This window comes from Sinocyclocheilus rhinocerous, unplaced genomic scaffold (genome assembly GCF_001515625.1).
Source record: "Sinocyclocheilus rhinocerous isolate Xijiao unplaced genomic scaffold, SAMN03320098_v1.1 scaffold1912, whole genome shotgun sequence".
Classification (NCBI taxonomy): domain Eukaryota; kingdom Metazoa; phylum Chordata; class Actinopteri; order Cypriniformes; family Cyprinidae; genus Sinocyclocheilus; species Sinocyclocheilus rhinocerous.
Genome location: NW_015634463.1, coordinates 561,498 through 577,868, shown reverse-complemented (window position 1 = coordinate 577,868; position 16,371 = coordinate 561,498). Strand labels below are relative to the sequence as shown.

Genomic DNA, 16,371 nt, shown 5'->3' with positions numbered 1-16,371 from the left:
AAAACATTTCATTGCTATATAATATACATCAGTATATCACATGTAATATGTATGTGATAAACAATGATTCCTGAAGCAAAGATGCATTTGAAAATCAGACAAAAAGATTGGTAAAAACCACTTAAATGAGGGAAAGAACTACTATCATATGAAGAATTGTGGTTGCCAATTGTTTTAAAACAACTGAGAAAAATAAAACGATGTTAATAATAGATATAGGACAAATATATTTAATGTTTATTGCAATATGCAAAGAGCGAAGGGAGACATGGGAGTGGGTGGGCGCTAAAGATTCTTTTGGTGAGATTTGTTTGTCATGATTTTCTGATTAGTGGAGATTTATTTGCAGAACTGTGGGTAATGTAATATTCTACCAAAAATAATTTTGTTAAACATGATTATATAAAAAAAAAGTTGAAATAATGCATGTTGATGGCTTTAACATAGGCATATACCATGGACCTCATAGCTCACAGTAAAGGTTTAAGTTATAGTTAAAAATCAATTAATCTAGCTCTACTACAAAATAAATGTAATTACTTTCTGAACCTGACTGCTGCAACATATTCCTGTTGGAGAAGAAATTATTTTTTACAACTAATCACTAATGTATATAGTGTGAATTAAGGTAATTTCTTTATGGCCCTCTTATATCTCAAAGTGGCCTGGAGTACCTGAATTATAGCCTATATCCTATATTGTTTTTATCAGTATGCACAGTGTATCAATTGACATTGCACGTGTGCAGCAAGAATACTGTAACTTTGATCGACAGGTGCTCGTCAAGTCACGTGACCAAGGACTAAAGTCGCAAGGTCACATGACCTGGGTGTGCTGTTTTGTCGCGAAGTACACCTGCCCTAATTTGAGACGGAGCGACGAGCTTGTTGGTGTGGATTTTGGAAAAGCTTTTAGGAAAACAATCTTATACCGGTTTCTTCGCTTCAGGATTTTTATAAAGATCAATTCGATTCCGGGCTGTTTCCACCGAGCTGACTGACGCACATCAGACCTGTCAATAGTTAAACGAGGAAGTGCGCGCTTGAGTCGTCGGTGTCGTCGCACGGGCCGTGTCTACCCACGGCTACATGTCGTATATTGATGTTTCTTTAGTCTCTCATGTACGTAATGTAGTTATTATTTTAGTCCCAGTGCGATGTTCAGAGTAAAGTGACGTTTTGGTAAAGTAATTCGAGTTTGATCGCACTAAAATCTCTCAGGTGTTGACACTGTATCAGGGTAAGTGTTTCATAAAATATCTATAAACAGGTCTTGCCTTCTGTTTCAATAATAGGTTTGATTGATATGATTGCTAGGCAGCTTTTTTATCTCTCAATGTAAAAAAGGCATATTTTAATGAAAAAAATACTACACTAACATATGCTGTAAATTATGTATTCTGACGCTTGGTTTAATTTTATAAAAAAAAAAATCAACATGTTACCCATAGTTTCCAGCAAAATATTAGTAAATATATAATCAGTAAATGCTGTTTTAATAACTGTAAAACCATAATAATTTGACATGAGATCTCCAAACATAAAAAAGGACTGCACTTACAAAGGAAACACCGTTTTATTGTAATAAGAAATAATAATGAGTTTATTACTAATAAATAAGTGTTTGCTGTCATTGGAACAGAAATAGTGCAATTGATAGATAAAGATGGGTTGCATTTCATAGAATAAACAGAATTATATGTACTTCTATTCAAAGTTTGGGGTCATTAAGGTTTTTTTTTATATATAAAAATGCATTAAATTGAATAAAAGTTACCCCGAAGACATCATGTAATGTTACAAAAGATTTATATTTCAAATAAATGCAGTTCTTTTGAAATCTGAAGAAAAAATTATTCACAGTTTCCACAAAAATATTAAGCAGCAACTGTTTTCATCATCATTAATAATAATAATAATATTCTTGAGCACCATATCAGCATAGTAGAATGATTTCAAATCCTTGAATTTTTAATGATTCTTCAGAATGATAGTGTATAAACAAAGGTGTAAATGAAAGATACAATAAATATTTATGACTAATATCATTTGGTTTTAATTTGATTTTGAAAAATGTTTTCTTTTATTTATTATTTTCCCTACAGATGAATGATTCCGGATATACTACAGCAAATTTCAGCTCTCTGTCAGTGGATTCAGATAAAAACATGGATAATTCAGCCCCTTTGTCATCATACTCAGTGCTGTCAAATATAACCAGCATGTCAAACATGACCGTGATCAGATCAAGTAATGGGACTGAAGTAGTGGGGGACGACCAGATCTTCCTTAACACCCCCACTGCTCAAGCTCTGTCAGGGATTTTCGTTTGGTCTGCGCTCATCATCACCTGTCATCAGGTAGGCTAATTTCAAGGAACTAAATGTCACTAATGTGTTTGAGGACAAGTAATTCATAGTAATCCTTTTACAGCCAGGCACTCACACATCCAGCACAATTTCTAGACCACACAGCTGCTTACTTAGCTACAGAAAAGCATCACTGCTGCTTTTAAACTAGTATGGGGTATAGCAACTATAGGCCATGAGAGAAACAAATCTCAGCATTAAATGGAGTGGTTTTGCGGCCTGGGGAAAGCTGGAAGCTCTAATAGCTGTGGTTCATTCAGAGCACAGGCAAATAAACGCAAATAACCTAGGCAGAGAAAACAAGAGCTGTACCATGCTGTCTCCTCCCTCATACCTGACCACAGGCTCATTTTCATCTGCAGATCTTGATAATACTATGTAATTTTAGAAGGTTAATCTATGTCACATAGTCATTAAAGACTGCAGTAATTACTAAACCCCCACTCCCTGCCTCCACTGGTTATCGATCATCAGAGATCAATAAATACCTGCATGTTTGTTCTAGACCGTTATCCATGTTTTCTTTGCTCTAAATGATTCATTTAGAGTGCTGTTACCGTCATTGACCAATCAAAGTTAACTACAGAGCAGAGTGGTACCTGTTCCCAGAGCTGATAAGAGTGCTGTGTAAACACACAATATGGCTTTAGTGTACTCTGGTAATCTAATGCGAGGATACGTAACCAATAATCTATGTGCCCTGATGTGCCATCTGCAGTGTGCACTACAGGAACATTTTTAAAGGAAATGATTGTCTCTGTGACAAAGCTTATGTGTATCTGTTGTTTTGTGTGTCTCTTAATATAGTGTTTGTCAGTATTTCAAGTAGTCCGGTATTTCATATAACATAAATCTCTTTACTGTAACTTTTGAACTTTTATTTCAATAGATACATAGATTTTATTTATTTATTGTAAATTGGTGAGATTCAAAATCATCCAAATTGAATACCATGAAGTTGGTTGAGCGAATGTGAGCAAAACATTTGAAGAAATTAAAATGTAAGTTTTGATTTAGCTTCTTGTTTTGTTGTTGTTTTGCTCACTACATAATTCCCATACTCCCATTTGCGTTTAATATTCAAATTTTTTTTTTTATATTCATAGTTTTGATGACTTTACTATTATTCTAAAATGTGGAAAATAGTGAGTAGGCGTGTCCAAACTGTTGACTGGTAGTGTATGCTCACAGGTTTGAAGCAGAAACTACAGTGTGAGCAACATTTGTGTGCCCGACCTTTGTTTATAGAGGAAGTTCCTTTGTGCTTGATGAAAGACCATCAGTCACTAACCTTTACACCAGCTGTATCAATAAAAGAGAGAGATGAGGGCAGCTTCTTAGACACCAGACTGTTCAATAAGTCTTCTTGCAAAGGTTTGGTGATTTCTTTATAGATGTAAACATGCTGAGCAGTTCTAATTTGCTCGGGTATTTCCCTGTCCTTTATATTTTGCCGTTCAACAGCTAAAAGTGCACATCATAGCTGAATAGCCACTTCTGTGGCATATGAATGAGTTCACTGTGTTGTCTACAGCAAGATGAAATCAGCTGGTGGTGGATGAATTTTGTGTAAAAGTAATTGTTACGTGAAGTGCCGGCACAGTATGAATATACCCATCTTGTGTGTCGAATTACCAATTATATTTGCCGACATTGTTTCGTTTTCAGAAAAGGCCGAAATCTAATTTCCCTGCTCCTGCTGGTATATTTTGAATCCCTTTTCATTGCAGCCTATATGACCCATGAAGAAATTTAATATAGAGTATGTTTCTCAAGCATCTGTTATGTAATTGAACTACTGGGATCGTACTGATGGAGAGCAGAGGTCAGGAAAGGTATTTCTTCAGCTCTGAATTGCAATGCCCGCAGTGTGCCCGGAGGACTATGATTTGATTGCCTCCAAAGTGTCTTGTGTGCCATATAAAAGCCAATACCTCTGGAGAAGCTGACAGTTTTGAAGCGGCCAAACAACGTTGGGATGCTATATGGAGCCTGGAAACGAGTCCCTGTGTAGTGGTTTTCCTCTTCAAGTCATAATCATGTCAAAACAGTCTGGTTTTTGTCCCTTAGCCTAGCAGGAGAACAACGACTCTACCACCACCTCATCCACGGCTTCGCAAACAGCCGCCTGCGGAGGGTTGCGTGAGGCAACATATGTAAATCCTGAGGAGATTAAAGGAGCCCTCAGGATTGTTGTAGTATTTCACTGCCTTTCTCTGTTTCGCTACAAAAGATTCTCCCTGCGGAACTTTTCATGCACGCTGCATACTAAAGGCAGAAATTGAGATTGTGTTCCTAAAACACCCTGTTCTGAAGTTACTGATTTGCCTGCAAAACTTTCCCATCAGTTCCAGGGATATCAAAGTAGTCTTTGAAGACCAGCTATTTTGAACATAAGCACCTTCTGGGCCAAACCTTCTTAAGTGAATTGTTATATATTGCACTGGCAAGGCACCAACAGCACTCTTGGGCCGGCCTTTTCTCAGCTCTCTTGTTTTTACAAGCTTTACAGTCTTAAAGTTGGTGCTATACCTTGTGATTCACCGGCCCTTGTTTTTGGTCACCTCGCAGTTCCTCTCTGCTTCAGACAGGTTGTAATTAGCTTTGACTGCATTTCTGTGACAGCCAGTAGACAGTCAGTGGCCAGAGCCATTATTGTGAGCACGGCTCTCTCTCTGTCAGCTCTGCGTTATGGAGTCTGGGAGACTATGAACTTATTTCCCCTGCAGGCTAGGTGAAATGGAGGACATCAGTTCAGAGAGCAACTCCCCTTGCTTTTTTGAGAACCCACAAATGCATCAAGCCTCCACCCGTGGAATGAAGGACTCAGATAATCAGATTTTAAATGATTGAGTGTCCAAGAGTTTAAAGAACCCAGCGAATATTGAGCCCCCTCAGTAATAATGTGAAGTTCAAAGGGACTTTAAGGACATACACATACCTCACAAACTCCATAGTATTTTTCAAATGTAGATTATAAAACCGGTAGAGCCAAACTTTATATCTATATAGCCGATATATGCACACATGTGACAGCACATTGGTTGTATTCTGTGCCAAGTTACTATGTAGCTTGGAAACTGTAAAAGCCTACATTTTGGCTAATAAAATATATTACTTGGCAGAACACTCCCAGAAAATAATGTGCAAAATAATTTACTTTTAGGGGTACAACAGCTTGTCACTGGGGTAGAACACTTAAAGGGACAACTTTGAACCTTTTAGGGCTAAAAAAAAAAAAAAAGGTACAAAGCAGGACTATTATAGTTAAGTGAAATTAAGCTAAAACCATAAAAAATGTTACTTGAAATATATAAAAAACCTAAATCAGAAGTTCAATCTGGTGTTTCAATCAGACCCATTGCCACAGGTGTATAAAATCAAGCACCTAGCCATGCAGTCTTCATTTACAAACATTTGTGGGGGGAAAAGTGTCATTCTTAAGAGCTCAGTGAATTCAAATGTGGAACTGTGATTGGATGCCACCTTTGCAATAATTTGCAATACAATAATTGCAATTGTTTTTTTGAAAATTCATCCCTGCTCGATATTCCACGGTCAATTGTAAGTGATATTATTGGAATATCAGCACAGTAACTGTGGCCCGAGAGCTTCATGGAATGGGTTTCTGTAGCTCAATGCAAGCCTCACCAAGTACATGTAATGCACATCACCACTGGACTCTGGAGCAGTGGAAACCTGTTCTGTGGAGTGACAAATCTGTTTGGCAGTCTGATGGGTGAGATGGATGGTGGATGCCAGGAGAATGTTGCCTGCTTGACTGCATTATGCCAACTGTACAGTTTGGTGGAGGAGGGATAATGGTATGGGGCTGCTTACTTCCAGTGAAGGGAAAACGTAATGCTTCAGCAAACCAAGACATTTTGGACAATGCCATGCTTCCAACTTTGGGGGAACAGTTTGGGGTAGGCCCTTTGCTACTCCAGCATGACTGTGCCCGTGTGCACAAAGCAAGGTCCAAAAAGACATGGTTAGATGAGTTTGGTGTGGAAGAACTTGACCCTCACAGAGTCCTTACCTCAACTTCATCAAACACCTATGGGATGAACTGGAACGGAGATTACGAGCCAGGCCTTCTTGTTCAACATCACAGCCTGACCCCACAAATGCTGTGGATGAATGGGCAAAAATTCCCACACAAACACTCCAAAATAACATTAAGTGATGGTATTGAAACTTTATGCTGATTACCACCCGTCATAAACTGAGAAAAAAGAAGACAACTCTGTTTATAGCTAATATACTGCTAAGAAAATGCATGTATTGTCTCCTAACAGCTAGTGATGTTAAAAGCTCTTTTGAAGTATATAATTATTAATATCCTGTCAGCTTTAGTTTGGTTAAACATTGCTTTGTTTGATTTGTTCTATTAGCTGTCCATAAACTGTTATAGACTTTTACAGTTACCTATTTACTGTGTGTCACTGGTACTACTGCATACAAGTTCCTGTTTGTCCACCTCACTTTTCCTCATTACTAGTGTCTGATAATAAACAAATGATACTCGTGTTCTTGCCACCTTTTGATCTGCTCTGGAGCATGTTGCTCCAATGCACTTTAATCATTTGCATTTCACTGTTTTTGCAATATATGTCTGACTCAATTTATTTTGTGGTCAAGCTAATTTTTGTCTTGCTTAACAAACTCTGTCTTTATAGATATACCTGCACCTAAGGTCATACACGGTGCCAAATGAGCAGCGCTACATCATCCGCATCCTTTTCATCGTCCCCATCTATGCTTTCGACTCCTGGCTCAGCCTGCTGTTCATCAGTAATGCCCAGTATTATGTGTATTTCGACTCCGTTCGTGACTGTTATGAAGGTACAGTAAATCTGAGCTGCTCTCTGCCCTTACAGTCTCTCCTGCCCCCTGGGCATAATGTTCACTCTGTATATCACACTGGTGGAATGACGTGTGCTGTTGTTTGGAAGTCTGGCCTGCAGTGAGGGAGGAGATCCTGCTTTACAGATGTGGGGTGGCAGGTTTCATAGAGGGGAAACGGATACATGTTCATTGTAACTGAACAGACCAGTTTGTCATGTTGCAGCTAGAAGGGAGGACGGCCAAATGTCCCTGTTATTATCTTTTCAGGCCTATCCCACTACTCCTAGACAATGACGATTTGAAACACAGTTTTTACTGTGTTATTTAAGTAACATGGGAAAATTCCAGTGTGGGGATTTGTTTTGTTTCATGTAATCCATCGTTGCACTGAATATAATAGAAATTTCATAAAAATGAGTCTGTTATGAAGTTTAGAGCGATTATGTTGTAGTCTTTAATACACTACCATTCAAAAGTTTGGGGTTGGCAAGTTTTTTTTATGTTTTTGAAAGAAGTCTTTTATGCTCACCAAGGCTGCATTTATTTGATTAAAAAATACAGTAAAAACTGTAATATTGTGAAATATTATCACAGTTTAAAAAAAATCTGCTTTTTATTTGAATATATTTTAAAATGTAGGCTAATTTATTTCTTTGATGCTGAAGCTGAATGTTCAGCATCATTACTCCAGTCTTAAGTAGGCTTGCTGCGGTAGACGGTGTTTTCGGTTATACCGGTGTTAAGCCGCAACACCGGTTCCGTCATTTGCCTACCGCGGCACCGCCCCCCACCATCGTTTTGATTTTTTTATAGTAACAAAAATAATTTAGCCTAGTTAAATAACATTAAGTGATGGTATTGAAACTTTATGCTGATTACCACCCGTCATAAACTGAGAAAAAAGAAGACAACTCTGTTTATAGCTAATATACTGCTAAGAAAATGCATGTATTGTCTCCTAACAGCTAGTGATGTTAAAAGCTCTTTTGAAGTATATAATTATTAATATCCTGTCAGCTTTAGTTTGGTTAAACATTGCTTTGTTTGATTTGTTCTATTAGCTGTCCATAAACTGTTATAGACTTTTACAGTTACCTATTTACTGTGTGTCACTGGTACTACTGCATACAAGTTCCTGTTTGTCCACCTCACTTTTCCTCATTACTAGTGTCTGATAATAAACAAATGATACTCGTGTTCTTGCCACCTTTTGATCTGCTCTGGAGCATGTTGCTCCAATGCACTTTAATCATTTGCATTTCACTGTTTTTGCAATATATGTCTGACTCAATTTATTTTGTGGTCAAGCTAATTTTTGTCTTGCTTAACAAACTCTGTCTTTATAGATATACCTGCACCTAAGGTCATACACGGTGCCAAAGGAGCAGCGCTACATCATCCGCATCCTTTTCATCGTCCCCATCTATGCTTTCGACTCCTGGCTCAGCCTGCTGTTCATCAGTAATGCCCAGTATTATGTGTATTTCGACTCCGTTCGTGACTGTTATGAAGGTACAGTAAATCTGAGCTGCTCTCTGCCCTTACATTCTCTCCTACCCCCCTAGGCATGATATTATTCACTCCAAATATCACACTGGTGGAATGACATGTGCTGTTGTTTGGAAGTCTGGCCTGCAGTGAGGGAGGAGATCCTGCTTTACAGACGTGGGGTGGCAGGTTTCATAGAGGGGAAACGGATACATGTTCATTGTAACTGAACAGACCAGTTTGTCATGTTGCAGCTAGAAGGGAGGACGGCCAAATGTCCCTGTTATTATCTTTTCAGGCCTATCCCACTACTCCTAGATTTGAAACACTTGAAACACAGTTTTTACTGTGTTATTTAAGTAACATGGGAAAATTCCAGTGTGGGGATTTCATGTAATCCATGTAATCCATCGTTGCACTGAATATAATAGAAATTTCATAAAAATGAGTCTGTTATGAAGTTTAGAGCGATTATGTTGTAGTCTTTAATACACTACCATTCAAAAGTTTGGGGTTGGCAAGTTTTTTTTATGTTTTTGAAAGAAGTCTTTTATGCTCACCAAGGCTGCATTTATTTGATTAAAAAATACAGTAAAAACTGTAATATTGTGAAATATTATCACAGTTTAAAAAAAATCGGCTGCATTTGCTGCATTTATTTGATTAAAAAATACAGTAAAAACTGTAATATTGTGAAATATTATCACAAAATCTGCTTAATCTGCTTTTTATTTGAATATATTTTAGTTCAGTTAGAGGGATAGACACTTTTAAAAACTAAACGCTCAATGCAGCGTGCCGAACCGTGCGCGAACGACAGTGCACCACGAAGCAGGAGTCAGATTTTATTTATCACGTGAGGAGAGTGAGTCGAGATGACTGACAAGAGTGAGGTGAGAAAGAAAAGACGATGGCAGAAGATTGTTTAGAAAAGAAATGCAAAGGTGCCTGTTTGGCAATATTTTAGATTTTGTAAAGCCTATTGACTGGACATTTTTTTTAAACATTAATTTCTTATTTATTTGATTCCACAGTGTTTGCTGATTACTTCATTTAAACTTTGTGTAATTTATTTATTTTATTTTACATCAAGGTGTAGCCTATATGCCGTGCCTCCAAGCTTTCTTATTCGTTTTGCTAATAAACGTTCTATGTTTCTTATTTATTTAATTCCACAGTGTTTGCTGATTTTCAGTTTTATATACCAATTTAAACTTTATGTAGCCCAAGTAATTTGTTATTTTATTAGGCATATATAGTGTATTTTTATTCGTTTTGTTAATAAAAGTTCTATGAGTTTGACGTTGTTGTTGCTTGAATTGAATCAACACTGAATTGCAGCTAATTTGAAAGTGAAAGTAAATGCTGACGGCGCTTTTTCAAGCTATTTGAAAGCCAAGAAATCAGGAAAAGCGGGAAAACTCAAACGAACAATTGCTTGACGCTGAATTGCAGCAATTCAATTGCCACTAATTTGAAAGTGAAAGTAAAATGCGCACGGCACTAGCCATTTGAAAGTGAAGAAAAGAGGGAATCTCAAACTAACTAACACCCTTATACTTATACCATTATACTTTTTTTCAGGATTCTTTAATATAGAAATTTCAAAAGAACAGCATTTATTTGAAATACAAATCTTTATTAAAGTATTTACTATCACTTTTGATCAATTTAATGCATTCTTGCTGAATAAAAGCCTTAATTTCCTTCAATATAAGTAATGTAATATAAATATAATTATATAATTGTAATTGTATAATTTCAAAGGTGTGAAGTCTTAGTCATGGAGACCATCAGTAAAATATTACCACAAGTAATACACACTGTACACATTGTACACACTGAGAGACAATGATATCTAACCATCTAATCTGTCTTTAAAGTCTGTTTGAAGTCTGTTAAGTTGGACTTCCTGGACACAAACAACTCCTCAATATTGACCGGTTTTTGCACAAAGTGACAGGAAATTGTATTTATTTATTTATTTTTCATGTCGAACATATTCTGTCTGCTTATTTAAAACTCTCTGCAAGTTCAGCAAATTGTTTCTGTTAGGCTCTCATGATTGACTTGTTGGTTGTTTTTCTTCTTTTATCATTCTAGCATTTGTGATATACAACTTCCTGAGTCTATCTTTTGAGTACCTTGGAGGAGAAAGTGCCATCATGTCGGAAATAAGAGGAAAACCTATTCAGTGAGTGTCTTTATTTTTAAAAATTTTTTAAAACAACTGCTAGGTTCATAACCTAGTGATCAGCGCTTTAAGGCATGATAAGTGTGCTTCCTATTTAAAGGCTGCCCCAAATTGTAGACAATTTAATTATGCTGCCAATCTAACATTTTAATATTTATGCTGCCACTCTGTGCCTCATTTTGGCAAAGTTCTAAGGCAGCATCGCATATATCCAGCATGGGGAAGGAATTCCCACAAAATGCATAGTGAAGAGCTTTGAGAAAAGTAAATACAACATGTAATGTAAATACAACATGTAAATACAGTCATGATCACCATGACTCAGAGCATGTGTGTTAAAGGGTTAGTTCACCCAAAAATGAAAATTAGGCTGCGTTTTACTCACCCCCGAGGCATCCTAGGTGTATATGACTTTCTTCTTTCAGACAAATCCAGTCGGAGTTATATTAAAAATTGTCTTTGATCTTTCAAGCTCTATCATTGCAGTCAGCGGGTGTTGCATTGCTTCAGTCCAAAAGAAGTTAAATAAAAAGCGCCCATGCATAAAAAAAAGTGTCTCACACGGCTCCGGGGGGTGAACAAAGGCCTCCTGTAGCGAATAGCCTCACCTAGGATGCCTCGGGGGTGAGTAAAACGCAGCCTAATTTTAATTTTTGGGTGAACTAACCCTTTAACCTCTACGTTAAGGCTCTGACAACGTTTTCTGTTTTTAAGATTTTCTATTTTTTGTGCAAAATACCTTTATGCCTGGCTTGTGTTTAAAATATCAATTCATCAAATTACCTTCAAGAATAGCATCACCTTTCAAATGTTCCTTTTCATTTGCCTTTAACAGGTCTAGTTGCCTTTACGGAACGTGCTGTTTGGGAGGAATGGGTTACTCCATTGGCTTCCTGAGATTCTGCAAGCAGGTTTGTTCCCGTTTTTCTTTAAAATTAAAATTACTTTTCCTTCACAGCAATGTTTTTCATAACATTTCTTTGTTTAACTTTTTAGAAATCCTAAAATATTCAGATTATTTCCAGTGGAGTCCAAAAGTGTGAGACCAAATTGAAAATATGAGATGTACAATTTGGAAATAAGCTGAACATTTTAGGATTTTAGTATGTCTCCTATCCCATTCTGTTTTGACCTGCATCTGTATGAGTACAAATGGCTATATGTAAACGGCATGAATATGTTAATGAGAGGGTCTGAATTTCTTTGTCTCCTCAACCTTTAACTTTCCTTCTCTACCTGCATTTTCATGAAGTGGCAGCTGTTATATTTGTACTATTGTCTTTCCTGAGAAGCTCCAGTGGTTAAAGTAGGATTAAAAACAATAGGAAGCAGGTGCAAGTCACTCGATAATAAACACAAAAAATAGGTATTGCCGCCAGCCTGATGCTGTCTGCACGGCAGCTGAGGAACCCGCTCGCACTTTGAGAATAATACTGATGAAAATTGGATTTGAGAGCCCCATACCCAAAAAGACTGAAAAGAATGTGAATTGAACTTTTTTTAATAGGAAGTGGAATTTCAGAACACATAAATCTGTCTGACCAGACGCCTACATGTGGGATTTTTCAAAGCATCACCTTGCGATGTACCAGACTGTAGCGGAGACAGAGCGTGCTTTGATTATTTAGCGACGGCTTTTCTCAAAGACAGCTTCGATTTAAAACTTGAATTCCACGTTGATGATTCAAGCAGTTGATTCTGACTTGCATGTAGCAAGATTGGGAAAAAATTCTCCTCTGTGTCATTCTCAATGAGTGGATTTGTCAGTCATGTCAAACTTTGTGTTGATTATGTAAGAAATAAGCACTTCCTGTCAAAAATAAGCATGCAACATTACCATGCCTTTGAAAATGATGAGGACTAGAAGTTCTCTATCACTCAAACTATATTACAGGCTTGTGTTGACTAAATGGAACTGGCGTAAAAACCAAACCATCACCATTACTCATCTGCTTCTGTTACTAATGTCATCATCTAGGCCACACTTCAGTTCTGTGTCGTGAAGCCCATCATGGCTGTCATCACCATCCTTCTGCAGGCTTTTGGCAAATATCACGATGGAGACTTTAAGTGAGCCACCCGTCATTCATTCCTTTTTATCTTATATCAACATTCCATAATAACACAACATCTGACTTTTTAAAGAACTGTCTTTTACTCCTTGTCTTGTGTCTTTTCATATAGTGTAACGGGAGGTTACCTTTACATCACCATCATCTACAACATTTCTGTCAGTTTGGCTCTCTATGCCCTCTTTCTCTTCTACTTTGCGACCAGTGACCTTCTGAGACCTTTTGAGCCTGTGCTCAAATTCCTCACCATCAAATCCGTCATCTTTCTCTCCTTCTGGCAAGGTTGGTTACTCTGCGTTGTATGTTCGGTATTCATCTCAAGCTGTTCATTGACACATGAAACATTTTATTTGAATATGGTTGTGGACAAGGCAGGACCTTAAAAAAAGTTAAAAAAAAAAAAGTTTCTTCCTGCAAATTTTTTTTGGTATGTCTTTTTTTTTAGGTATGGTATTGGCCATTCTGGAGCGATGTGGTGTGATCCCAGAAGCTCTGGTCATCGATGGTAATGAGGTGGGGGCTGGTACAGTGGCTGCTGGTTGGCAGAACTTTATCATCTGCATCGAAATGTTCTTTGCCGCCATCGCCCTCCGCTACGCCTTCACCTCCAATGTGTACCGCGAGAAGAAGAGTGAAGCACCAGGTAATCTGACACTTAAGAAAAACAAAGCAGAACTTTTTAACTTGTTGTTTAGAGGATCTTAGAAACATGTCTCAGCAATCCTTTATGAGGCATCTGAAAGTTTTCTTCCTCAGGAGGGTTATGACTGGAAAGCTCCACTCATTGACAGATCATCAAAATAACTCCTGTGTTTTGAGAAACTCAGACCTGTGGCAGGTTGAATGATGCCATTACACTTGAAAAATTAGAAAACGAAATCTTCAGCAGGTGTTTTCTTGCCGCAAAACTTTCCTTTGGGAATTTCAGTTGCAACATAATGAGGTCAAATGATAGCAATAGCTCAACTAAAAATTACAATTCAGACATTCACCCTTATGTTGTTTGTTTGCAGTAGGGGTGTCATGATATCAGATTTTCACTACACAAATATTGTGACTTAAAGAATTCATGATATCGCAATATCTGTAGAAATTTGAGGAAAAAAATAATGCTATCAGTCAAATTCATGATTCATTTTATGTTTTCTTTCTTTTTTCCCACTCATTCACACTCAAAAGGCTTGATATTTGAGACAATCACTCTCAAAAGAGTTTGTAACCTCCTCTGACAGGATTTTGTGTGGCAGTAATAACAACACATTGTGTTGTCGGTAGCTATTTCTTTGTATATTTAATGTCAGTGGCAACCAGTGTTAAGGTGCAATACCACCATCTACTATGCTGTAGTGTCAACCAGACAAACCGCTAGTTACTGCCACTGGAATATTTGTGAGGGTCTGAATACTTAGGACCATGTGATATTTCAGTTTTTCTTTTTTAATAAATCTGCAAAAATGTCAACAATTCTGTGTTTTTCTGTCAATATGGGGTGCTGTGTGTACATTAATGAGGAAAAAAAATTAACTTAAATGATTTTAGCAAATGGCTGCAATATAACAAAGAGTGAAAAATTTAAGGGGGTCTGAATACTTTCCGTACCCACTGTATGTGTAATATTAACAAAAAATATTTCATTTTATTAAATATCACAGCTATCAAGTCAAGTCACCTTTATTTATATAGCACTTTATGCAATACAGATTGTGTCAAAGCAGCTTTACAGTATACAGTAAAATAGTGTGTCGATAATACAAGAGGACAATAGTAAACACTCAGTTTTTCAATTAAAGTCAGTCCATCGTTTATTCAGTGATGTCATCGTCCAGATCAGTTCAATTCAAATAGTGTCTGTGCAATCAAGTCGACAATATTGCCGTTAATTAAGTGTCCCCGACTAAGCAAGCCAAAGGCGACTGTGGCAAGGAACCAAAACTCCATCTGTGACAGAAATGGAGAAAAAACCTTGGGAGAAACCAGGCTTAGTCAGGGGGCCAGTTCTCCTCTGGCCAGAGAAACCAGCAGGGTGTGGTTTAATTCCAGGCTGCAACACAAGTCAGAATTGTGCAGATAGCTGTCGAGGTGACAAGGTCTTCACAGGGGATCTGTCTCTGGGGCTCATCTAGTGGACATGGTCTCCGCTGACATTCAGGGCTGTAGAGGTTGTCTCTAGGTGCTGATCCACCATCTGGACTGGATTTGGGTGACTGCAGTGACCATCTGATCTCGATACAGACTGGATCTGGTTGGCTAAGAATGAATGAATGAATAAGAATGAAACGGACTAATATTAGCGTAGATGCCATTCTTCTTATGATGTAACACGTACATAGGGTGTTATGGGAAGTGTTCCCGGTTCTGGTTGACCTAACGGATGCAGCCTAACAATCCTTGCAGCCCTCGGATTTGAATTATAGGAATGTGATAATGTGTTATGTGTAAGCCAGTTTAAAGAGATGGGTCTTTAATCTAAATTTAAACTGACAGAGTGTGTCGGCCTCCTGAACAACGCTAGTTAGATTATTCCAGAGTTTGGGCGCTATATAGGAAAAGGATCTGCCGCCCGCAGTTGATTTTGATATTCTAGGTATTATCAAATGGCCAGAGTTTTGAGATCACAGCGGACTTATGGCGCTTTCCCACTTTATGGTATGGCACGGCTCGCTTTTGGGGGGTTTTCCACTGTGTACAGTACCTGGTACCTGGTACTTTTTTCAGTACCACCTTGGCTGAGGTTCCAAGTGAGCCATACTGTTACCAAAATGTGACGCGTAAACCCTGCTGATCACTGATTTGCCGGAGAGAATCGTCACTACCAGCACAGCCAGCGAGGATCGAACACAACTTTTTTTGAACGAACGCAACAGTTTCGAACGAGTGCACCTTTTTTTAAACAACAAAATAATGACTGTTTCGTGGTCTGTTGAGGAAGTGCAGGCATTCCTCTTGTTGATAGCCGAGGAGCGGATCCAGCGAGAGCTTGATGGGACGACGCGGAATGAAAAAGTTTTTCAGGAGGTCGTGGCAGTAGAGGCGGCACAACTATAATGACATGTCTATAATCCCGCCCACTTTAAAGCGGTACACTGCAGTGGAAACGCAAACTGAGCCGAGCCGTACCATGCAGTGGAAAGGCGCCATTATAGGACTATAATGCGATATGAGCTCGCTCAAGTACTGATGAGCTAAACCATTCAGGGCTTTATAAGTAGCAAGATTTTAAAATGTATATGATGTTCAATAGGGAGCCAGTGCAGTGTTGACAGAACCGGGCTAATATGGTCATACTTCCTGGTTCAAGTAAGAACTCTAGCTGCTGCATTTTGGACCAGCTAGAGTTTGTTTATTAAGCGTGCAGAGCAACCACCCAATAAAGCATTACAATAATCTAACCTTGAGGTCAT

At 38.0% G+C, this 16,371-nt stretch overlaps 1 protein-coding gene across 2 annotated transcripts in view; it reads left to right on the top strand.

Moving 5' to 3' along the window:
• The first annotated feature begins 823 nt into the window (after nucleotides 1-823).
• LOC107745595 (transmembrane protein 184A-like) overlaps nucleotides 824-16,371 on the top strand; it is a 41,252-nt gene continuing 25,704 nt past the window's right edge. The window contains exons 1-8 of one of the 2 annotated variants that reach the window (XM_016559498.1): nucleotides 824-1,239; nucleotides 2,105-2,359; nucleotides 8,563-8,728; nucleotides 10,808-10,898; nucleotides 11,734-11,809; nucleotides 12,877-12,968; nucleotides 13,083-13,252; nucleotides 13,416-13,613. In XM_016559498.1, coding sequence (XP_016414984.1) covers nucleotides 2,105-2,359; nucleotides 8,563-8,728; nucleotides 10,808-10,898; nucleotides 11,734-11,809; nucleotides 12,877-12,968; nucleotides 13,083-13,252; nucleotides 13,416-13,613 — 1,048 coding nt within the window. In that variant the 5' untranslated portion in view covers nucleotides 824-1,239. Of the gene's footprint in view, nucleotides 1,240-2,104; nucleotides 2,360-7,047; nucleotides 7,214-8,562; nucleotides 8,729-10,807; nucleotides 10,899-11,733; nucleotides 11,810-12,876; nucleotides 12,969-13,082; nucleotides 13,253-13,415; nucleotides 13,614-16,371 lie in introns of both variants that reach the window. The other variant, XM_016559497.1, reaches the window with a different exon arrangement.